Source organism: Neoarius graeffei, chromosome 14, assembly GCF_027579695.1.
Source record: "Neoarius graeffei isolate fNeoGra1 chromosome 14, fNeoGra1.pri, whole genome shotgun sequence".
In the NCBI taxonomy this organism is placed as follows: domain Eukaryota; kingdom Metazoa; phylum Chordata; class Actinopteri; order Siluriformes; family Ariidae; genus Neoarius; species Neoarius graeffei.
In genome coordinates, this window is record NC_083582.1 from 43245056 (window position 1) to 43269445 (window position 24390).

The following is a 24390-nucleotide window of genomic DNA, read 5'->3' on the forward strand; positions in this document are numbered from 1 at the left end:
ATTTCATGCTTAAACTGCCATTTATTTATTTATTTATTTATTTATTTATTTATTTATTGGTAAATCTACACTCATTCTGAGTTTGATGTCTGCAACATGTTCCAAAAAAGTTGACAGGGCATGTTTACTTCTGTTACATCACCTTTTCTTTTAACAACACTCAGTATTTGTGAACTGAGGGCAATAATTGAAGGTTTGAAAGTGAAATTCTTTCCCATTCTTGCTTGATAAGACTTCAGTTGCTCACCAGTCTGGGGGGGGGGGTCTATATTTTGCGCTTCATAACGCACCACGTGTTTTCAGTGGGAGGTAGGCAGACCAGTTTAGCACCCACACTCTTACTACGAAGCTATGCTGTTGTAACATGTGCAGACTGTGGCTTGGCATTGCCTTGCTGAAATAAGCAGGGTTTTCCCTGAAAGACTTTGTCTGGATGGCAGCGTCTGTTCCAAAATGTATGTACCGGTTAGGTTTTATTATTATGTAGGCTTATAAATAATTGTAATTCTTGACCAAGAAGGCAGCAATTTATTTTTTGTGACAAAATTATATTTAGTTGAAATGACCTTATGTCTCGGCTGGACATTGTTTGGGAACATTTTGTTTATTTTGATATGAAATGTGTATTTTTGATCAGAGATGTGTCTGAACGGCGCCAAGGTCTCCAATGATGTCAGATCCACCCACAGCTGCATATCCAACGTGTATTTGGGATTAAAGTTAAATTTAAAGGAACAGTCCACCGTACTTCCATAATGAAATATGCTCTTATCTGAATTGAGACGAGCTGCTCCGTACCTCTCCGAATATAATTTAGGATTGTTAAAGACGTATTCTTATTTGTTATTTTGCTTATGATTGTCTTACTACATATTGATGAAATCAAGATGTAATTTGCTGATTTGGCACAAGACACATTCATGTGTTAAGAATTTATGATCTTTTCATCCTTTAGCTTTTAGATCCTTTAAACTATTTCTGTTGGCATTAATTTCTGACTTCGTAGACTAGACATATTTGTTGAAAAATTCTATCACCATCTTAAGTACATATTGCCCTATGTTATATCTGACCTGAAGGGGTGTACGTAAGCAATGACCTTTAAAATCTGTTTGTACCTTGCTATCATGTCTCATCATCAGAAATGTCATTATGTTCTGATTTACACACACACTGATGGAGATTATTTGACCTGCCCCAAGATCAAGCTGCTCACTTGCACGCAAGTCAAACACACACGTACATCTGAACATTCCATCAGAACAGTGATGTAATTAAGATGTGACACACACAGACACAGATATCGAAATGGTCACTCACTCACCCCCCCCCCCATAGACAGACACACACACACACACACACACACACACACACACACACACACACACACACACACATCAAACAGTGATGTCATTTATACACAGATAACACTCGTGTATATAATCCTCTGTATTCTTGTCCAATTGGGGGAACTTGCGAATAAAGATGTGAACTACATTGGGGTTCCTGTCTTTCTTGGCAACTGACCCCCCCAGAGCTCTGGGTGGTACGAGGGCGGGGGTCCCGAGAAGTAAGTTGACCGTTTCCGACTGGGTGAACCCCAACAGTACCTTTCAGTATTGATGGAACCTTCCCAGATGTGCAAATTACCCATGCTGTGGGCACTAATACACCCCCATACCATCACAGATGCTGTATTTTGAACTTTGTGTTGGTAACAATCTGGATGGTCTTTTAGCGCTCGAAACTAACAGTGTCCCGACATCCTGGGGACCATAAATGTCATCGGGACACAAAATTATCATATCTGGGACAATCCCGGGACAATGGAAAAAAAATAGATCTAGAGATGACAATTCCCCCGGGGGAAATCGTGAGAGTGATGCAGTGCGCGTAGCAGTCACAGTTGCCGGAGCTGAGCTGGACTGTATTTTGGTCTCTCTCTGCTCAGCGCGCGGGTGGGGGAGGGGCACACAAAAAGGGCAGCTTTCCGTCAGAGCGCTCCCTCCAAACAACGGGGGTTTACACGAAAACGGAAGGAGATATTCACAAAATTATTTCACATTGAGTGCCACAAGGGTCTCCTGAACACACTGATGTACTTTTTTTTTTTTTTTTTTTTGTCTGTAGTGTAAAAATTGAGGTCACTAGAGCGAGTTAAAAACGAGTGACTTTTCTGATTTAACAGTCAAAGCGCAGCCACGTTTATAATGGCAGTCTATGGGGCTGCGTGCCTGCCCTCTCCTCACTTTCAGGCTTCTCATTCAAAAACTGCAAGTCCTATCGCTCAGGGAGACACATTGTGTGAATCAGGACAAGTGTGGCTACTACTTTTGAGAAAATTGTGTGTAGAGTGAAAATTGGGGCTGAAAACACGGTTTAAATGAGAAAGTTTGAGCTATTTTTCCAAGCTCTCTACACTCTAACTTAACGAGCTCCACTGGTGTGTAATGCAATCACCCATTATAAAGCCGGAATTTCTCCAGGAACCCACATGGTGTTTGAGCTGGGTCTGAGCCAAAAGTATAGAACCTAGCAAAAAGTTGAATGCCAGATCCACAGAGGAGAAGTTTCTCTACGTTTTAAAGTTTGAATCATGTCTCTAGGTGAAGGCATGCTAGAGCAGTGGATGTTTGAAAATGTGTGTAGTTTTTCAAATAATTCCACAGAAATGAATGGGAAATTTATCTAGGTCAAAGAAAATGAAATTAAGCACTGGAAATAATATAAATGATTTCTATGACTAAAGGTTACAATAAAAAAACTTGCATTACATTGCTTTGTTTGCACTTATGATATGACACTTTTTTATCCAAAGTGACTTTACGGTTTTTTACAGTGTTACAGTCCCTGTAGCAACGTTGGGGGGTAGGTGCCTTGCTCAAGGGCATTTCGTCTATTGATGGTATGGCTGATGGCTTTCAAAACCTCTCTGAATGGGGCAACAGGTATATTACATAAAAATGGATAACGGTAATGGTGAAAATGATAAGTTGGCCTTATACAGTGCAATGCAATAATGAGTACACCCTCTTTGAAAAGTAACATTTCACACAATATGACAAGGAACACAAAAATATATTTCCAAAATGTTCCCAGACTAAGTTAAACACAGGTTCTGTTGAGCTTTTGAACTCAAAACAAAGGCTAATAATATAACTTAAATGATTTTTATTTCAGTTTTAGTGAAATTTGTGTGGTGCAGAAATGAGTACACCCCACTGAAGGGCTCTGAGTAAAGCAACTTTTTAGGCTACCAATGTGGACCTGAACAAACAATTAACCACAGGTGAGTCTAATTAGTCATTACACAGGTGTTAATTAGGCAGTTGGCTACAAAAGGCTGTTACCTAAAGCAAACTACCCTTTCCCATTTCCTGCTGTCAGCAATGGCACCTCATGGCCAGGAAATGTCTCTGGATCTGAGAAAGCGGATTATTGCTTTACACAAGAGAGGTGAGGGCTACAAGAAGATCAGTAAAGCCTTACTTATCAGTAAGAACACAGTTGCAAAAGTGATCCAAAAATTCAAGACAGATGGAACTGCAGCCAAAGTAGAGAGACGTACAGGCCGGCCAAGAAAATTAACACCCAGGCAGGAGCGGCTTGTAATGAGAAGTTGAGGAAAATCGGCATGCAAGTGCACAACAGGTATCTAAGGAAGTAGAGACTGAAATTGGAGTGAATGTGTCACGTGACACAATATGCCGTACAGTGCAGCGGAATGGCATGCATGGGTGTCGTCCCCGAAGGAAGCCTCTCCTAAAGCCCAGTCACAAAAAAGCCCGTGTAGAGTTCGCCAGGGCACATGCTGAAAAGGATGAAGGCTACTGGGACTCTGTACTCTGGAGTGAGGAGACCAAAATCAATCTTTTTGGAACTGATGGCTTCAAAACAGTCTGGCGTCGCCAGGGTGAGGAGTACAAGGAAAAATGCATGGTGCCCACACTGAAACATGGAGGGGGTAGTGTTCTTATGTGGGGTTGCATGAGTGCTGCGGGTGTTGGAGAACTGCATTTCATTGATGGCATCATGAATTCTCAAATGTACTGCTCTATACTGAAAGCTAAGATGCTTCCATCACTTCGGGCCGTTGGTCGTCGTGCCATTTTTCGACATGACAATGACCCAAAACGCACATCTAAGGCCACTGCTGACTTCCTGAAGAGGAACAGGGTGAGAGTGATTCCATGGCCAAGTATGTCACCTGATCTGAACCCTATAGAGCAGGGGTCTTCAATCCTATCCACAAAGGGCCAGTGTGGCTGCAGGCTTTCATTCCAACCAAGCAGGAGCTACACCTGATTTTCACTTGTTTAATCATTTCACCCTCGTCTCCAGTCAACAATCAAGTGAGCCTCCAATTTGGCTGTAATGAAAGCCTGCAGCTACACCGGCCCTTTGCGGATAGGATTGAAGACCCCTGCTATAGAGCATCTTTGGGGAATACTGAAGAGGCAGGTTGAGCATCACTCTCCATCCAACATCCAGGCTCTGAAAGATGTCATCCTTGAAGAATGGAAAAAGATTGATGTAGCCAAATGTTGTCAACTTGTGCACTCCATGCCAAGGAGACTTGGGGCTGTCATTGCAAATAATGGAGGCCATACAAAGTACTAAATGTACTGGATGTAATTGAGTTTGTTGTGGGGTGTACTCACCTTTTGCTCTACCCCACTTTCACAGAAACAGAAAAATATGTAATTTAAGGCATCTTTTCACCTTTCTGCTTGAGTTATAATGTAAGAACATAGTGCAATAAACATCAAGGAACTGTTTGGGATATATTGTTTGTGTTCATTTTAATACTGTGAAAAATGTCGTTTTTCGGGGGGTGTACTCATTATTGCATTGCACTGTATATGCCAACAGATATTCAAGGTATAAGTAGATGAAATGAACATAAGGGGTCTTATTTTCAACTAGTGTACTGCAGATGTAGTGAGTTAAAACATTTTCTGAATGAGCTAGTTGGCCCCTTTAAATAAACGGGTATCTATTCATACAGTGAGATCGCCAAAGTTTAATAAACTGAAAATGCAATAACTGTAATTTTGAAGTAGATGATGTATAGGACATGTGTCACTTGTGTTTTGTGACTTATTGTAAAAATGATATAAAGGGTTCAAAATCGCATAGTTACAAATATAATAGTAACTTCATATGATAATATTAACCACTGGTTATTTCAGAGAGGAAAAAAATGGGGACACTATTGCTTCCATTCGGGACAATACAACACAGAATTCGGGACCACTGGGGGACACAAAGGAAAAAAAGTTAATTTCGAGCCCTGTGGTCTTTTTTTTTTTCCTCTTTAGCCTGGAGAATTTGGCAGGGTTTCTGGATGTTGATGTATGGCTTTCACTTTGCATGGTAGATGCAGCGACAAACTGTGTTTACTGACAACGGTTTATTGAAGTGTTCCCGAGCTGATGCAGTAATATCCTTTTATACAGTTATGTCAGTTTTTAATGCACTGCTGCATGAGGGCTCTGTATATTGTATTCAGTTGAATATAGGTCAAAACAGATTTGCAATTATTGCATTCTGCTTTTATTTATGCTTTACACAGCATCCCAACTTTTTTGGAATTAGGCTTGTATAGTAAGAGATGGACCTGTGCTAGTTACGATCATTTAATTCTGTTAACCTGGTTGAACAATGGGGGAAGCCATGGCCTAATGGTTAGAGAAGCAGATTTTGGGACAAAAAGGTCACTGATTCGATTCCCTCCCTGGACCAGAAGGAATGGCTTAAGTGCCTTTGAGCAAGGCAACTAACCCCCAACTGCTCTCCAGGCTGCTCTGGGTATGCTGTACATTCCTCCGGATAAGAGTGTCTGCTAAATACCTGTAATGTAATGAAAAATGGCTGGCGTAAACAGTAAGATTGGAATATTTGACTGTTTGATTAATCGTTTGGTGGTATTGTATTCGGTTTTCAGTATTGCTTTTTTTTTTTTTTTTGGGCTAAATGTAGACCATTAACACAGGCAAACTGCAACATAGATTTTTGTCAGCACATTCTTGTGTATTATTTATTAAATTACAATTGTTTAGGTTGATGGTATACACATTTTATAGTATACCGTCTTAGTGGTGAATGGAGAAATGTCTGGCTGAGTTCTTCCCCAAGTCATGCTCATCACCCCTGACACCCACTGCCATCCTGTGCCCCAGTCAAAGCTTCAAATATTTGCTGATTTAGTAACAAAGCTCTGTAGCCAAAAAAAATGGTGTTTGGGACAGCTGTAAACGGTCATCCTGGGTTTGGCTAATGTTATCAAAAATGGCATAGTTTTTTTTTTTTTTTTTTAAACTGTGGAAAGAAACCATAGAACCAGGAGGAAACCCACACAAACACACGTGGAGTATGTGAAACTCCACACAATGTAATCAAAGCTCAGAATTAAACTCAAGACCTGGAGCTGAAAGGCGGCAGTGCGACCCACTGTGCCGCCACTACCCTTTCTATTTTAACACAAATTGGAAGAATTCTAATGAAATAAAGATTACAAATGATTTGTGTGCACACAACTCGTGGTGCCTTGTGTTCATGTTTCAAGCCCACACTTGCTGATACTGCTCTGCATTCTCAGGTCAGTCAGGTCACTTGCTCTCTCTAAAATATGGCCTGAAGGTTAGAGAAGCAGCCTTGGGCCCAAAGCGTTGCCGGTTCACTTCCCAGGACCGGCATGAAAAATGTGAGGGGAGTTGAGTGAAATGAACAGCACTTTCCCTTCCCTCTGTATCATGGCTGAAGTGCCCTTGAGTAAGGCACCTAACTCCCAACTGCCCCCTGGGCACTGTAGCATAGCTGCCCACTGCTGTGTGTGTGTGTGTGTGTGTTCACTGCTTCAGATGGGTTAAATGCAGAGGAAGAATTTCACTGTGCTTGTGTACATGACCAAAAGGCTTCTTAAATACACTGTTTAAACACCATAGCCTGACCTTGGAGAACTGAAAGTGTAATATAAATTGTATTCACATAAGCTAGGCTACTTGGGACCACAGGATGCTTCTTTTCTTTTTCTCCTCTCTATAAAGCTGGGCATACACTGTGCGATTTTTGGCCCAATTTTGACACGATTTTCACTCGTGCAACTATTTTGGAGATCAGGCCGAGTTTTGGCTCAATCGTGCGTCTCGGCTCGTGGCGTATACATGGGGTAACGACAAGCGATTAACACCTCACGACCTCCTCCTGATCGATCGGATGAAAATCAAACCTGTTTGAAATCCTGAGCATCGCATCCGAGCATCGGATTGTATAGTGTGAGAACAGGAATCGTAAGCTGCATGCCGTTTACCCCTGCGATTCACTCGTACAGTGTGAGCAGCAGCTGAATACCGCGATTGAAAAAAAATCGCACAGTGTATGCCCAGCTTAAGAGATGCATGATAACTAATACCATGATTGCATAGAGTGCCCGACCCCATCCAACACTTTTTTTTTTTTTTTTTTTTTTTTAATTAGCACCGCTTCTTGTATTTTTTTTTTTTTTTTTTTCTAGAACAATCTCCTCTATGTTTGGTATAATCAATGTGGTATTAATGTAGGATATCAACCAACATGTTTAAAAACTCATTTATTTCAAAAGACACCAGAATCCTTTCAAGTGAAAATAAATCAATAAATAAACAAAATTGGTTTTGTTTTTGAAACCGGTGAGTTTTTTGCCAGCAGTGGGAGCTGCTACTGCAGGACCTCTGTCCCTGAAAACCAATAATTAGAAGGTAAAAGTAAGGTGTTGAAGGAAGGCTAGGTGTTCTGCACTTGATCTAGAAGGTGACCGAGAGTCTGTGGAAACGTGGTCCTTGTTAATAATACATACATGAACTTTCAAAACCTTTTTCTATACACCTGTATTTTCTTCTGCGCTGACATCTGCCCACACCTATTCGATTTTCATGCTAGCAAGCCATACTTGGGCATGTTTGTGCTTTGGAAGGTAAATGTATCCATGCTTTCTCTGTTCGTGATGCAATGAAAACACAGTCCGTTTTTTACAAAGGCAGCATTTATCAGGATAATGTGCTGACCTTTTACATGGTAATGTTGTAGGTGCTATTAGAGCATCAGTGTTCATGCACTGCTAATGCATATCGTGCTGTAGCCCCTTGCTTCTGTTCGTTTGCTTTGGAGTTTAGATTAATACCAGAGGAGTGCTAGCAAGCTGAAATAACCCTCCCTGAACCCTGATTATTTGCATACAGTCATGGTTTAAAGTGCTGATGACACGAACATGACTCTAGTTTATTTAAGAAATTGCATATACAACATGGCAAACGTTAGATTTCTGTTATACTTGCGTGAAAAGAAGCTGTTACACCAATATCCAACTTTTAATTGCACAGCGCAAGAAAACTGGGTCCGTGGCTCGCGGCCATGTTGTGACGTCAGCGGAAGAACACGCTGCGGTTCACTGGCTGTTCTACTCGATGGAAATGGTGCATGAAAACGCCGGTGAACTTTCTAGTGCTAGCTCTTCAACAACCAAATACTGGTACTTTAAGCAGTGATCATGATGGCATGATTTTATCTGATTTTTAAATAAATGAGATTGATAATGTGAATGTTCACAACTAGTACACACAAACTCTGCAGCTTCTGATTCAGCAGCTGCGTCATACTCCGCAAAAACATCAGCAAGAACCTACAATATAAATGGAAATGCAATACACTAAGCTCAAATGACTTTTGGAAAGTATAATTTCTAAATTTTTTTCTACATATTCTTGAAGTCAGTTATCGGGGTACTTGCTACCGTTCCCTAACAACGCATGGCAAAGGGTAAAGTGTAGTGTTGCTACGAGTAGTACTTGCTAAAGCCTCCGGTGGAAGATCCTCGATGTGCTGATAAGACGTACAGTTCTATATAACACACAAGTGTCACGATAATCACAAAACAGATGCAAATTGTTAAAATGCCTAATTTTTAAGCAATGATGTGTTGATCTCTTCCGAATAGAATCTATGATAGCCTACCCTCTTTACCCTTTGCCTCTCGTTGCAAGGCGGCAGTTACATGAAAGCCGCAAGCTTTCACAAGCAAATACATGACTATCACGCCGACTTTATGATTACGTTTATGATTATCATGAATGTGTACTCTATGATGTGTACTCTATGAGCGCTCTGGAGCGAGTCACTTCCAAGATGGCCGCGCAGACCGCATGGTTACTATTTTTAGCATCATGTCGGAGCACTCTATAGCTCTACGTACCTTTATCTTACATCGTTTCTCAACATATGTTCTGACAGGAGGACTGTCTTTGGAGGAGTCGCCTTGTCCCAAGCGACTGCTGGATCCGGCATAGCTACTAGTAGACCCCCTCCGGAATACTGTAGGCACTGCTGATGGTAGCAGCACACGTTTGTGCTGAACTGAACACCCAAGAGATTCCTTTAAGCTGGGAAGGGTGTCAAAACAATCCAAATCGAAGTGTTCAGAGCACAGGACGGATGTTGGTGAGGGCTCCCACTTGTCACGAGTGCGCCTGACTTGCTTCACCCACTTCGCATGCATCTCGGGATCTCTGGGAAACTTGAATAAACTTACCCCATCCTTGTGGGTTTTGGAGCAAAAGCCGGCAACATAATGCGAAGGCATAATAACTATATATATATATATATATATATATATATATATATATATATATATATATATATATATATATAAAAATTAGTGCTGTCAAAAATGTCGCGTTATTAACGCATTAACTTGACTCAATTTTAACGGCGATAATTTTTTTTTTTTTTATCGCAAGATTAACGCTCTGTGACATGATGCCATGCCCCGCACAGCCAGAGTCCTCTGCCCTCCCCCGAAGAGCCACGGTGCTCGGTTTAGGTTTCGTTTTCCCATTGGCGGCTCCAGCCCCACTTTGCAGTGGCTGTGACAAGACGTGTTATGCTCTGCAATAAAAAAAAAAAAAATTGGTACAACCAGTGTTCGAACTATGCCGATATTTTCGGGGGGGGGTCCCTTATTTTCCCTTGGGGGGTGCTTGCGCTTGTCTCAGAGCGCGGCTCTCCATCGCGTGCTCACTTCGGATATGCAAATGCTTCCCGTTACACACGATTGCTATGTCAATAAACATCATTTTGCCAATATTTTAGACCCCCCCAACATTTCCCAAATCATGTTTTCAAGGGATCTCATGTCTGTTTCAGGGGATCTCGGATCCCCCGAGTACCCCCGTAGTTCGAACGGTGAGCAAGCCCATTCACTTTTTTATGCTGATAAGAGAATTACAATGGTTTTTCATGTGACAAAAGATGTGATTAAATTGCGATTAATCGCGAGTTAACTATGACAGTCGCGACATTAATCATGATTAAATATTTTTAATCGCTTGACAGCATATATAAATAAAATGTCTAATAAAAATACTAATAATGATAAACTGAACACCTGCCGCATCAACAACAAACTGGTAAGTTAGGAGGAAGGTTCTTTCACTGATGTCATATAGCTCCTCCTCCTCTTCCGTCTCCTGGGTGCTGCAGCCCCGTCAAATTTGCCCAAATAGCCGCGTTTTTTATCATAACTTGTAAAATAGGCGCCTTCGTGAAGTAATATATGGATCATCGGGAATTACTTTTTGTTATAGAACATCGCCAAAGATGTCAAAAATGTGTCATCAGCCCTTTAAAGCAGGTTTTGAAAGTGGGTGGGTGTTTTTGTTCATATGTTTCATATTTGTATGTTATGAACCTAACGGAATGTATATGTGACTTGCAAAGTGATTGAATTTTCTGTCCGGATGTTGTGACTACAAATAGTTTTATCTGCAGTACTAAGCAGATGTTTCTGTCTGTAGGGGTGGTCCTGGTGGAGATTTCTGAAATGCACAAGAAGGTTCAGGTGGAGTTGGAACAGTCGGTAAGAAAGTACAAGTGACAATACAGATCTATTTCTCTCTTTTGCCTTTTTTCCAATTTACCCTCCAGCTGTGCTATTGACTTTGGTGCCTGCTGTGCCAGCCAGACACCAGTTCACAGACCACACACTGACACGACACTGAAAGGCACATTTCACTTAAAATGGCACATTTTCTCTCCAGAGGCTGTCGTTCCTCCCTTTCTCACCTGTTTCTGTCCATCGTTAGAGAAATTACTGGGTGAGCAGTAATCGACTGATTTTCTGCGAAGGATGATGATTTGATGTTACCTTTACCAAGGCGTACGTCAAAGTCTGTGTCCAGATTTTTCACCGTCAGTCATCATAAAGCCAGTTTTTGTCTCAATTTATCTATTCTCTGAAGGTCATGACATTCTGCGATCTGCACAGTGTATAATTTTTTTTTACGGTTTTCTAAGTTAGAATTCCTGGATTGTTGAAAATGATTGTCAATGTGGAGTTTGGGGTTTTTGTTTTTTTGGTAGGGTTTTACTACCTTCAGTGTTTCTTTGAGAGCGCCTCTATCAGTTTATTTTGGCGACACATTGTCTGTCTGAGCATTGTGAATATTTAACTACAGATAAACAGTGCCTCTTAGATATTTAAGTGTATGGAATGCACCACAATTATCATGTTAGCGTTACGAGTGCTTAACTATTTTTCACGGTGGCTACTTTTTATCAGTTCAAAAGGTTCCAGAGAGAACTCATTGCAGAACTGGAGAAGAAAACTGATATGGATGTCAAATACATGAATGTAAGTATATTTCTGACTGAAATTGTAATTAGACTGTTGAAATGTTTGTGATTTTGTCATGTTGCTGAGCAGCACAGAGGCGCAGCAGGTAGCGTTGCTGCCTCACCACTCTAGGCCCATGTTTACATTAGACCGTATCAGCAGATCATCAGATTAACGTTTTTAAAACGATTAGTGTGCATACAGCAACACCAATACACGATTTGCGTGCACACAGCAACACCAATACACGGATACGCTCGGCTCCGCAGGCATCCTGCGCTCCAAATCACTCCGCCCTGAACAGCAAGTGCCCTCTGGAGGGTGCGCACTCCGGCCCTGCGCAGCTCACAGAGCACGCGAGTGAAGTGCACAAGCTGTGATTCGGGACTGAGCCGCTGTGTGTGTGATCCCAGCGCATATCACTTACCACTTGCAAGTGGAAGGATGGCAAGCCTAAAGACAATCATAACTACACAATGGGCAGTATTTGCATCAGTATTTGCAGTATTTTCATACTTTTATACTCTTTAATGAAAGGTGATACAAGGCGGAAGTCCGCGCCGTTTTTCAGCAGTCACGTCACATGACCAACGCCAGCGAATCAGGAAGGTGGATGTCACAGTGACGTTGTCCAATGAGACGCCAGCTAGAGCTCAGCACAGCATATCCGCGTATTCTGAATGTTTATACAGCACCGGAGCTGACACGATCTGGATTGAATACGTGGACCCTGGCGGATTCCCGTTTCCCGGCGTTTCCAGGCGGTTTAATGTAAACGGACAGTGCATCCGTGAAGAAAACGAGACAGATACAGTCTAATGTAAACTTGGCCTAGGTTTGATCCAGAGCTTGGGTTTACAGGTTTGTGTGGAACTTCTCGTGTTTTCCTGATGTCTGCGTGGACTTCCTGTACAAGCGTCTCTGGTTTGCTTGTACTTCCCGAAAACACGTCAGTAGGTTGATTGACTGACTACATTCAATTTTCTATGTGTGAAAAGGTCTGAATTGTATCCAGTGTTCCTGGGATAGGCTCCAGAAGCCTTCCTAAAGATGACTGAATGAATGTGAAATTGCTCCTTTTTTTTTTTTGTGCGAAATACTGTCATGAGGTACAGTATGTGTAGAAAAATATGGTATGGTCATTCTAAAATTACAGAATAAATTTCAGGCGAGTGGTCCACTTTAGGAGACCTCCATCTGAGTAATCATTGATGAGCTTGTATTCAGTCTAATGAACACTGCCTTTTCAAAATGCACCATGCATTGAATGCAAATGCGGCAGCTGAATTCGGCATATGTAACGCAATTACTAACCCTGCTGATACTGTGTTTTATCTTTTCTCTCAGGCTACATTCAAAAGATACCAGACAGAACATAAAATGAGGCAAGACTCACTGCAGAAAACACACACCGCTCTGAATAAATTGCGCCGAAAAACCCCGGGAAAGCATTCCAACAAGTATGACCTCAAGCAAAATGAGGTTAGCTTTCTTCATATTTTGTTTGGTTTTTAATCTGCACAGATGGGGGCTCTTTCCCGACCCCTTGTTATCCTAGGTAGCCGCTTTCCCTTCATCATACAACAAGCTTTATATCTTTCTGAAACAGCTATTGATTTTTTTTTTTTTTTTTTTTTGTAGCTGCTGATTTCCTATTCAAGTGTATACTTTCTCTAATTGTTTAGTAATCATATACTCTGACTTAATGATGCTGCTGTTTTTGTGTTTTTATTTCCCAAGCACACATTCAATAACTTTTTTTTTAAATATTTCGCTGCTTGGGATATTAATGGCATGTTTTTACATCTGAAGTTATATTTGGACTATATCTGGATATTTATTACTACCTTTCATTATTATATTATACATATGTGCCCCACTCATAGTACAAGACATGGTGAATGACCTTTGTGTTGAATTGTGTTCAGTGAACGTTGTAATTACATGCTGTACTCAAATCTGGATGAAGCGTGCTTCCATTTAAAACAGTTACTGTACATGGGTGCAAGTTTTCCGGCATGTGCCGGAAGCTCCGTTTTTTTTCGGTTCTGAAAGTCATTTTTCCAAATCGTGTAAATCCGTTGAGATTTTCGGGGGGGTGGCCCTCTCACTGTCTCACACTCGGCGTATTACCGGGTTACCGCGGTACAGTATCTGCACGAGACGAATCTTTTCATCTTGTCTTCGCCACAAACCTCATTCAATTTATACGCCGCTCACCGACAAGCGATCCTGACTAGCCCGTTGTTTCACGGTGTTCTACATGTGATATCATGTTTCACGCACGTAGCATGTTGTTCAACCAAGTCAACACAGCTATTCCAGTGTATATATTGTAAAAAAGGTATCGCAGCAAAAGCATATTAAAAATGGTTGTTTCAACATTTAAATTAGTAGTTGCTAGATGTTTTGAAATATCAAGCCTTGTACTTGAAATATTATTTCAGATGAATTGATGAAATGTAGGCAGCACGGTGGTGTAGTGGTGAGCACTGTCGCCTCACAGCAAGAAGGTCCGGGTTCGAGCCCCGTGGCCGGCGAGGGCCTTTCTGTGTGGAGTTTGCATGTTCTCCCCGTGTCCGCGTGGGTTTCCTCCGGGTGCTCCGGTTTCCCCCACAGTCCAAAGACATGCAGGTTAGGTTAACTGGTGACTCTAAATTGACCGTAGGTGTGAATGTGAGTGTGAATGGTTGTCTGTGTCTATGTGTCAGCCCTGTGATGACCTGGCGACTTGTCCAGGGTGTACCCCGCCTTTCGCCCGTAGTCAGCTGGGATAGGCTCCAGCTTGCCTGTGACCCTGTAGAACAGGATAAAGCGGCTAGAGATAATGAGATGAGATGATGAAATGTATTAAAATTTGATGTGAATATGCAAATCATATAACTATATTATAAATGTTTGCATGAGAGACAACCATTTTAACTTGTAATTTAAATTTTTTTCAAGCCCTAAGGGGGCTCACCCCCCTCTTTGTAACCCCCCCCGCATGGCTGTGCCATGCATGTCTGACTTTGTCAGACTTTTCAGGTTTTTGAAAATTTTATACTTGCACCCATGTAGTTATGATTTAAAAACCGCCTCACAGCTTGATTTGGAGTGTTGCATCAGGAACTCTGTGGCATGGGTGGTTTTGTTCTCTAAAGGAGTACTGCCTGCCCTCAGGCAACAGAAATGACGTCAGTAAAGACGCTGACGAGATTCGGCTATTGTGGAGAATGCTTCTACTTTTAGTAGAAGTGCAGAAAGTGTTTTCTTTATTTAGTAAAGACTTAACTCGAGAGAGTCACAAAGTTTGTTGGTTTACTGTATCGCCGTTCTTTGAACCCTCTGGGCATCTGTTCTACAAGGCTGAAAAAGTTTATTCTTAGTTTTTTAATCCATAGCCAACCCACAGCTTATTAAAATTTGCAGAATGTCCCATGTATTTCTGGCTGATCAGCACAGTGAGACAGAGGTCAGTATTGTGTGTCTCCCTCATGTAGAGATGAGGTAGAAGTTTGTGATGAGAGACTGAAATCGACATCCAAGTGAACCCACTTGAATGGTCACTATGACAACTCGGCCTCAGCAAGTTAGTAGGAAGGGGATCCTGTGAACAGTGGAGATCTGCTGCTTAGCTTCTCCGAGTTTGTTAGTCATGGGCAGCTTCAGAGAGGGGGTGGATGTCTTCCATCTACAGATGTCGTTAATCACTGACTATGTTGGTACTGGAGGGTGAAAAGATGTTAAACATATTGATGCTTATCCCAGCTAATGGCACTATTATAGTTTGTCCTGTTTCTTTGTAATGTGTTCTGCAGATAACTTCCTGCCACAACATTCTAACAGTGCGAGACTGGCACAGTTTTTGAAATGGTTCTTAAATTTGTCAAACTAATTTTGGTCTCTAGTATCTGGAGACGATTTCTTCGCGGCAAGTGGACATGCAGAATTTCATAGCCGATGGCTGCAGGGAGGCCCTACTGGAGGAGAAGAGGAGGTTCTGCTTCCTGGTGGACAAACACTGTACCTTCTCCTATCAGATGGCAGAGTTTCATGACAAAGTAACGAAATTATCCTTTGCAATGTAAATGGGGTCGATTTCCATTGACTTTCTTAGATTTGTGAAATGTTAATGAATTCCTGTTTTTAAAACGCAGCTTTGGCATTCTGTGGAAATAACAAAGGATTTTAAGTCTGTCAGCAACCTAATATGCTAGCGTAATAGACTTTTTAAAATACCGTTCTATTTCGTTTCTACTGACCGCCAGAGGCGGTGCTTTCAGCACATGGATATCCATCACACGAACGTGCAGGTCGAGTAATAGTAACAACAAAGTCACGTGTGACCTGGGTGACGTCACCCCGTGACCCCGGCATAAAAGACCGGTAAACCCAGGAAGTGACCTCTTACATCTTCTCGCGTTTGCAGGTTGCGAGTTGGGTTGAAATTTGGACAAAGCGCTGAGGTAGTTTCGTTACCCGTAGGGTTGGGGCTGTGCTTATGCACCCTCCAAGAAACTGCGCTAAGTCCACCAACTCTTGTCGTTATATTCGTATTGATTTATTACTCCGTAAGCTGAGCGCTCTCGCTCGGTGGAGTTAGCTGATTAGCCCTCCGGGGCGGTGTCCTCACCGCTGGAGGCCGGCTTGTTTTCGCTTCAGGTAAGCGGGTTTCATTATTTAAATTAAAGCGGCGTTCCTCTCGCCGCTGTTTATCAGTTCTGCGGCGCTCGGCGCCTACCCTTGTTAATATTATTAACCACCTTGTTTTGTGTAGCCTCGCCACCGGCCTGTTCACAGGCCGGCTGTCTTGTGTGTTGTATTCGTATTGATTTATTACTCCGTTAAGCTGAGCGCTCTCGCTCGGTGGAGTTAGCTGATTAGTCCTCCGGGGCGGTGTCCTCACCGCTGGAGGCCGGCTTGTCTTCATTCAGGTAAGCGGTTTTCATTCATTTAATTTAAAGCGGTGTTTCTCGCCGCTGTTTATCAGTTCTGTGGCGCACTGCGCCTATCTTTGTTAATATTATTAACCGCCTTATTTTGTGTAGCCTTGTCTCCGGCCTGCTCACAGGCCGGCGGTCTTGTGTTGTATTGTTTGTTACTCCGTTAAGCTGAGCGCTCTCGCTCGGTGGAGTTAGCTGATTAGTCCTCCGGGGCGGTGTCCTCACCGCTGGAGGCCGGCTTGTCCTCATTCAGGTAAGCGGTTTTCATTTATTTAATTTAAAGCGGTGTTCCTCGCCGCTGTTTATCAGTTCTGTGGCGCACTGCGCCTATCTTTGTTAATATTATTAACCGCCTTATTTTGTGTAGCCTTGTCTCCGGCCTGCTCACAGGCCGGCGGTCTTGTGTGTTGTATTCGTATTGTTACTCCGTTAAGCTGAGCGCTCTCGCTCGGTGGAGTTAGCTGACTAGCCCTCCGGGGCGGTGTCCTCGCCGCTGGAGGCTGGCTTGTTGTCGCCCAGGTAAGCGGTTTTCATTCATCTAAATTAAACGGTGTTTCTCGCCGCTGCTTATCAGTGCTGTGGCGCACGGCGCCTATCCTTGTTAATATTCCCGACCACGGGTGTGTTCGCCCGGTCGTTTTTCATTACCGCCTGATTGTTTATTTTGGGCTGCTTACTTGGGGTGTTCTCGCCCTATTTTTTAAGTTCCCTTCTGCCAGCCAGGCGTCATGGACCTCTCTCTCGCTGCGCCAACTGCCGGTCCCCCTCGAACCGGAGGACGGCCACCGCGAGTGCCCCTCATGCCTGGGTATTGATCACCTGCGGCAGGGGCTGACGGACATGGCCTGCGCAGACTGCATGTGCCTGGGCGTGGCTGCGCGGACCGCCGGGCTGGCTCGGCTGGATTCTCCGTCTGACATCCCCCGGGCCTCGGGGGGACAGGACACGGTGTCGGCTGCAGCAGCGGGGCCCAGCAAGTGCCGTGGGTTCCCCCACACGTCTTCGCTTTTAAGGCGAAAAAGAAGCGCTCGGGCGATTTGGCTCAGAAGGTGGAGGTGATGTCCACCGAGCTGGAGGAGATGAAGGCCCTGCTGGCGAATCTTCAGCCTCCGCCACAGGGGGCAGTGTTCCCGCTGCAGGGCCCTGGCGGCAATGCAGGACACCCCTACCTATGGTCCGGCCTGCTCACGGGCCGGCTGTCTTGTGTGTTATATTCGTATTGTTTGTTACTCCGTTAAGCTGAGTGCTCTCGCTCGGTGGAGTTAGCTGACTAGCCCTCCGAGGCGTGTCCTCGCTGCTGGAGGCCGGTTTGTTATCGCTCAGGTAAGCGGTCTTCATTCATTTAAATTAAAGCGGTGTTTCTCGCCGCTGTTTATCAGTTCTGTAGCGCACGGCGCCATCCTTGTTAATATTCCCGACCACGGGTGTGTTCGCCCGGTCGTTTATTTTTTATTTCCGCCTGATAGTTTATTTTGGGCTACTTACTTGGAGCGTTCTCGCCCTATTTAAGTTCCCTTCTGCCAGCCAGGTGTCATGGACCCCCAGACGCTGGAGGGGACGAGCGCGGCATCACGGGAGCTGTGTGACGCGGCTCCAGGCCTTTGCCTACTCGTCGCGGGAACTGGGCCGGCTGATGTCGTATCTCACCCTCGGCCGCCAGCAGATATGGCGGGCACAGTCCCCTCTGGCCGAGCCCGACCGGCGTGTGCTGCACTCTCTCCCTGTTGTCCCCGGGGAGCTGTTTGGCGAAGCCACTCAGCAAGCCCTGGATCGGAGTGCCCAGGTCATCTAGGCGTAACAGCAGTTCGCTGGCCCCCGCCAGGCCCACCACCATGGCAATGCTGCCCAGTCCTTCAGGGGGCCCACACCGACTCTGTCTCGGCCACGCACCCGCCAGGAGACCAGACGGGTTGATGACTTTCGCCACCCCACCACCTCCTGGACCCGCGGTGCCGCCCCCTACACCCAGTCCACTCCTCGTCGCCCCCATGGTGACCGACGGGGGCGCTCTGGACGGCGCTGATATCAGCGCGCCGGCGGTCGGCCACTTTTCCAGCGAACAGCTCCAAAGCTGGAGAGCGTTGACCCCTGGGTGCTGGTGACCCTCACCGAGGGTTACCGCATCCATTTCTGCCGCCGTCCACCACGTTTCATGGGGTCAAACACCACCGTGAGCCATCCGGGGAAGTCCCTCGTCCCCCGGCAGGGAATTGCCACCCTCCTGGAGAAAGGAGCAGTCTCTCCCGTCGACAGGCAGAGACAGCAAGGTGGGTTCTACTCCAGGTATTTTCTGGTTCCGAAGGATGGCGGTATCCGCCCGATCCTCGACCTGAGGTCCCTCAATTCCCACTTGAGGACCATGAGGTTCCGCATGCTGCGTACAGTGGATGTCTTACACCACATCCAGGCGGGCGACTGGTTTGTCACCTTCGACCTGAAAGACGCCTACTTCCATGCTCCCATTGTGCCACACCACAGGCAGTTCCTGCGGTTTGCCTTCGAGGGCCAGGCTTTCGAGTTCAATGTTCTGCCCTTTGGGATACCGCTGGCACCCCGTGTGTTCACCGGATGTGCGGCAGCGGCATCGGCACTACTTCAGGCAAGGGGTTTGCGTGTCCTGCCCTACCTGGACGACTGGCTTGTCTGTTCACGGTCAGCAGCTCAGGCCTGCACCAACATCGCGACTGTGCTCTCGCATGTCGTAGAGCTGGGGCTCAGGGTGAATTACAAGAAGAGCTCGCTGGTGCCCAGCCGGGAGACGACTTTCTCGGGCATGCACCTGGATTCGAGGTCGTTGATGGTAACTCCCTCCCAGACCAGGATCCACAACATCCGCCTACTGCTTGGCCGCTTCGGACGGGGTAGGTCACTCGCCCTGAAGACCTTTCAGCGCCTGCTGGGCATGCTTACGGCAGCCTCCTCTCTGGTCCCGCTGGGACTTCTGGACTTATGCCGCTTCAGAGGTGGTTCAACGGTCTCCACCTCCACCCGGTGCTGCACGGGCGCAGCACATCAACGTGCTGGAGCCACGGGCTGTGTTCCTCGGCCTACAGCACTTCCTCTTAGGCCTGACCGGCAGACACGTTCTGGTGCGGACGGACAACGCTACGGTAGTGTACCACATCAACCACCAGGGAGGCACAAAGTCCCTCCAGTGCTTGGAAGTGGTTGGCCAACTTCTGCGGTGGGCCCATCGACATCTCTTGAGCCTGTGTGCCATGTACTTGCCAGGCACTGCCAACAGGGCAGCAGATCTGCTGTCCCGCCAGGACCCCGATCCCGGGGAATAGAGATTCAACCCAGCGGTGGTTCTCGCCATCTGGGAACATTTTGGCAGGGCAGAGGTGGACCTCTTTGCCTGCCAGGAGTCGACATACTGCCCTCTGTGGTTCAGCCTCCATGGCCCCAGTCCCCTGGGCCAGGATGCGCTGGCGCATGCTTGGCCGAGGCAACTGCTGTATGCCTCCCCCCCTCTGCTGCTGATCGTGCCAACCCTACACAGGGTTGCGATGGACCACCACGGGCTGCTGCTTGTCGCCCCCCCCGGTGGCCGGGCAGAGTGTGGTTCCCAAGTTGCTGCAACTTCTGAACGGCGACCCCTGGTGCCTGCCAGTGGGGACTGACCTGCTATCACAGCTGGGAGGGCAGATCTGGCACCCGGATCCAGCCCGTCTGCAGCTCTGGGTATGGCCGCTGAAGGGCCGGACCCCCTGCGAGGTCCTTGTGAGCCGGCAGTGGTCAATACCATTGCAAGCTCTCGGGCACCCCCCACCAATGCCCTCTATGCCAACAGATGGAGGCTTTTCTCCAACTGGTGCTTAACTCGGGAGGAGGAGCCTACATGCTGCCCCCTGCCGACCATTTGACTGTTCCGCCAGTCTCTGCTTGATAAGGGTCTTATCCCTGCCACCATCAAGGTCTATGCAGCTGCCATCTCTGCTCAGCATGCCAGAGTTGGGGGAAGGACTGTGGGATCCCACGCCTTGGTGGCACGTTTCTTGAAGGGTGCTCTCCGGTTGAGACCCCCCCGACGGAGCCGGGTACCCACATGGGACCTTCATTGGTGCTGCAGGCTCTCTGCGACGCACCGTTCTGAGCCCCTGCTCACGGCAGACATTTCATGGCTCTTCCTGAAGACTGCTTTTCTTCTGGCCATTACATCGATGAGGCGCGTTGGGGAACTACACGCGCTGTCAGTCAGTGGGGAGTGCCTGCAGTGGCACTCCGGCGACAGTGGGGTCAGCCTGTGGCCTAACCCCTCTTTCCTCCCAAAGACCCTCTCTGCTACCTTCGTCAACCAGCCCCTTAGCCTTGCGGCGTTCGAGGCGGGCCATGGTGAGAGGTCGGAACTTTTGTGCCCAGTTCGCGCCCTCAGGGTGTACGTGTCGCGTACAGAGGGCTTCCGTAGGAGTGACGCCCTGTTTCTGTGCCACACAGGACCGTCGAGGGGTCTGGCGCTCTCTAAGCAGAGGCTATCCAAGTGGATAGTCGAGGCCATATTACATGCCTACAGGCACAGTGGCTTCCCGATTCCTCCGGCTGCCAGGGCGCACTCTGCACGGGGCGTGGTAGCCTCATGGGCATCACTGAAGGGCGTGCCCCTTTCAGACATATGCAGCGCAGCCTCCTGGGCTTCCAGCTGCACCTTCACCAGGTTTTACCGTCTTAATGTCGTCCCACATAATCCTGTGGCGACGGCTGTCATTCCAGGCCCGTCGCAGCAGCACTGGGTACGGGTAGGCACTCCTCATGACCTGGTTGGTATTAGTCATCCATGTGCTGAAAGCACCGCCTCTGGCGGTCAGTAGAAACAAAATAGAACGAGGGTTATGTATATAACCGCGGTTCTATGAGTTTCGGATGACCGCCAGAGCTTGGCAGTCACTCGGAGTGTACACGAGAAGATTTGCCAAGAGGTCACTTCCTGGGTTTACCGGTCTTTTATGCCGGGGTCACGGGGTGACGTCACCCAGGTCACACGTGACTTTGTTGTTACTATTACTCGACCTGCACGTTCGTGTGATGGATATCCATGTGCTGAAAGCACCGCCTCTGGCGGTCATCCGAAACTCATAGAACCGCGGTTATATACATAACCCTCGTTTGTACGTCTGGTCACGCGTAACAATTTGTATCCTTCCTCACAATTTTGTAGTCAGGAAAACTTCAACCAATGTGTTTACAATTAAAGCCCATAAGGCTCCAGTTTGCAGTGTTATTTAAATAGTGGTTTTATTAACCTAGATTTGTTTCTCACAAAAAAAAAGATTATGTATAATTTGTCTAGTTTGCTTGACCAAAGTCTCACTAAAACCTATATGTGGTCTGTGCATTTTCCTTTGTCATCAATCATGATACTTAGGCGAAGGAGATTCTCTCTCTGAAGCTGCCCAGTTGGCAAAGCAAGTGCAATGATGCCCTCCAGGTGCCAGACACTATAATATCCATGATCGAGGGCATGCGCACCCCGACTGCCAACACTCCCAAGTCTTCACCTCGCATGGAACACTTTGACAGGGTGAGTCTGGGTGCTGGGTTCGCACTGGAGAAGGATTTAAGCAGGATTTTCAGCTTGATTTTCTCAAAGATGGTTATCAGTTTATAAAACATGAATGGTTGGCGGAACAGTATTTGAGTGAAGTAGATCTTTCAGGCATTAAGCCAAGGTAGTCTGTTTCCTTGTGGGGGAAGTTCCATTGGCATAATTATCATTTCAAAATATTTTTAAAGCCCTTCTTGGTCAGGGCTGTTTCATTCTTACAGCCCTCCTCATACCCTGTCTTGTGCACTACACTTTGCTTTAATGCTTTTGACTTATCTGTTGAAAAGCAACACTGGGTGTTGAGTTTTGATGGATGGGGGTTTCAAATTATGGTGTACATCACGTGTACACTATGGCCAAAAGTTTCTGGACACCTGATCTCCACACCCATATCCCGTTCCATATTTAGTCCCCCATTTGCTGCTGTTATAACCTCCACTCATCTGGGAAGGCTTTCCACTAGATTTTACAGCATTACTGTGAGGATGGGTTGTATGGTGGTGCAGTGGTTAGCATTGTCTCATCGGAGCAAGAAGGTTTTGGGTTTGAATCTTGAGGCTGACTGGGGCCTTTCAGCATGGCGTTTGCATGTTCTCTCTGAGTTTCTTCCGGGTGCCCCTGTTTCCTCCCACAGTCCAAAGATGTGCAGGTTATTTTAACTGGTGACTCTTACATTGCCCATAGGTGTGAATGCAAGTGTGAATAGTTGTTAATCTCTGTTAGCCCTTCCGTCTCTGTATTTGTTCTGGTTTTCCCTGCGATACTGAAGGATGAGCCATATCAATAATTGATGGACTGGGGATTTGTGAGCATTAGTGAGGTTAGGCTCTGATGTTGGACGAGGAGGTATGGGATGCTGCCAGTGCTCTAGTTCATCCCAAAGGTTTGCAGATCGCTCAAGTTTCTTCCATGTCTTCATGGACCTTGCTTTGTACACAGGGTGGACACACATCTTCATGCTGGAGCAGGTTTGGGACTCTTGGTTCCAACGAAAGGAATTTGTAATGCTACGGCATGTAAAGACGTGTGCTTTCAAACTGTGTGCTGTGGCAACAGTTTGGGGAAGAACCACAGTCAGCTTTCCACAACCTTTTGGCCACGTACTATGTTATGATGCATCTTGCTATAGATTTTTAAATTTTGTCACAAACTCCTTCTGTTTTGGTTTCTTACTTTCAGAATACAGATTCCATGGTTCCTCCGCCAGCCCCACCGCAGAAGGCTCAGACCAGTCCATTGGTAAACATGTTCTCGCAGGAGATCCCCAGAAGCCCTTTGTCTCCAGAGCCTTACTCAGGTAAGAGTCCTATCATCCATCAACACTGTTTATGGAATTGTGGGTGGGTTTTTTTTGCGCACCTTGACTCTGCCTTACCACTGCATCGGCGTATGGGTTTTGTCGTATGCAATTGTTACTGAGATTTGAACGAGAATCAACTGATGCATGCCTCTTGATCTGAAATCAACAGACCAAGACAGTCTTGATGGCAATGGCATGCCCGGATCCATGTCCAGTGACTTTATAAAGAAGCCACGAGTGCAGACCATTTTCCCCCACACAGCTGGCAACAATGAGTCCCTGTTGAGCTTTGACGATGGAGAAATCATCACTTTAATGATTCAGGAAGAGAAGGACGGCTGGCTGTATGGGGAACTGGAGAAAAATGGACAGTAAGTCCAAATACAACATAAGCTTAGTGTACCTCTATGAAGAGTTTTTTCCCAGCACAGATGGTGCATTGTTTTTGTCAGCTGGTAGCTAGCAAGTGTTTCTAAGATACACATTTGCAACCCTTCAGGTGTATTATGCAAGATCATTTGTGGCCCAAAAAAAAAAAAAGTGGAAAGACTGGTTGTACATTGTTAACAATTTTGCAGTCCTGAAATGCTTACAGAAATTGCTGTGGTATTTTTGGTATGCCAGAAATACAGAAAACAAAATGAATGTTCTGGTACCTTGACTGACTTATCACCTGACTGAGTCTTGCCAGCCTGTTCGAGTGGCTACCCTTCATGATACTCGGCACGGATACTGTTTAAAGGTGTCTGCCATAGATACTGTACAGCACGATTTAAACAACTTTATGATAAAAGGAGAGAACGTCTCTCTTAGCTCTTTTTGTTTTTGTTCTGTATGTGTGTAAAGACAAGGCGATGGAGTGTTGAAAAGAAGCCAAAAGTTAAAACTCATTGATGTATTAATAACGAACAGCACTTTTTAATAAATCTCATCTCATTATCTGTAGCCGCTTTATCCTTCTACAGGGTCGCAGGCA

General features: G+C 45.7%; 1 protein-coding gene across 1 annotated transcript in view; it reads left to right on the forward strand.

The window, feature by feature from the left end:
* The window catches only part of baiap2l1a (BAR/IMD domain containing adaptor protein 2 like 1a), a 49164-nt gene that overhangs the window by 19046 nt on the left and 5728 nt on the right, over positions 1–24390 (forward strand). The window contains exons 4-10 of the mRNA XM_060939724.1: positions 10830–10891; positions 11594–11665; positions 12995–13129; positions 15538–15690; positions 21935–22090; positions 23294–23411; positions 23584–23785. Of these exons, the coding sequence (XP_060795707.1) occupies positions 10830–10891; positions 11594–11665; positions 12995–13129; positions 15538–15690; positions 21935–22090; positions 23294–23411; positions 23584–23785 (898 nt within the window). The remainder of the gene's footprint in view (positions 1–10829; positions 10892–11593; positions 11666–12994; positions 13130–15537; positions 15691–21934; positions 22091–23293; positions 23412–23583; positions 23786–24390) is intronic.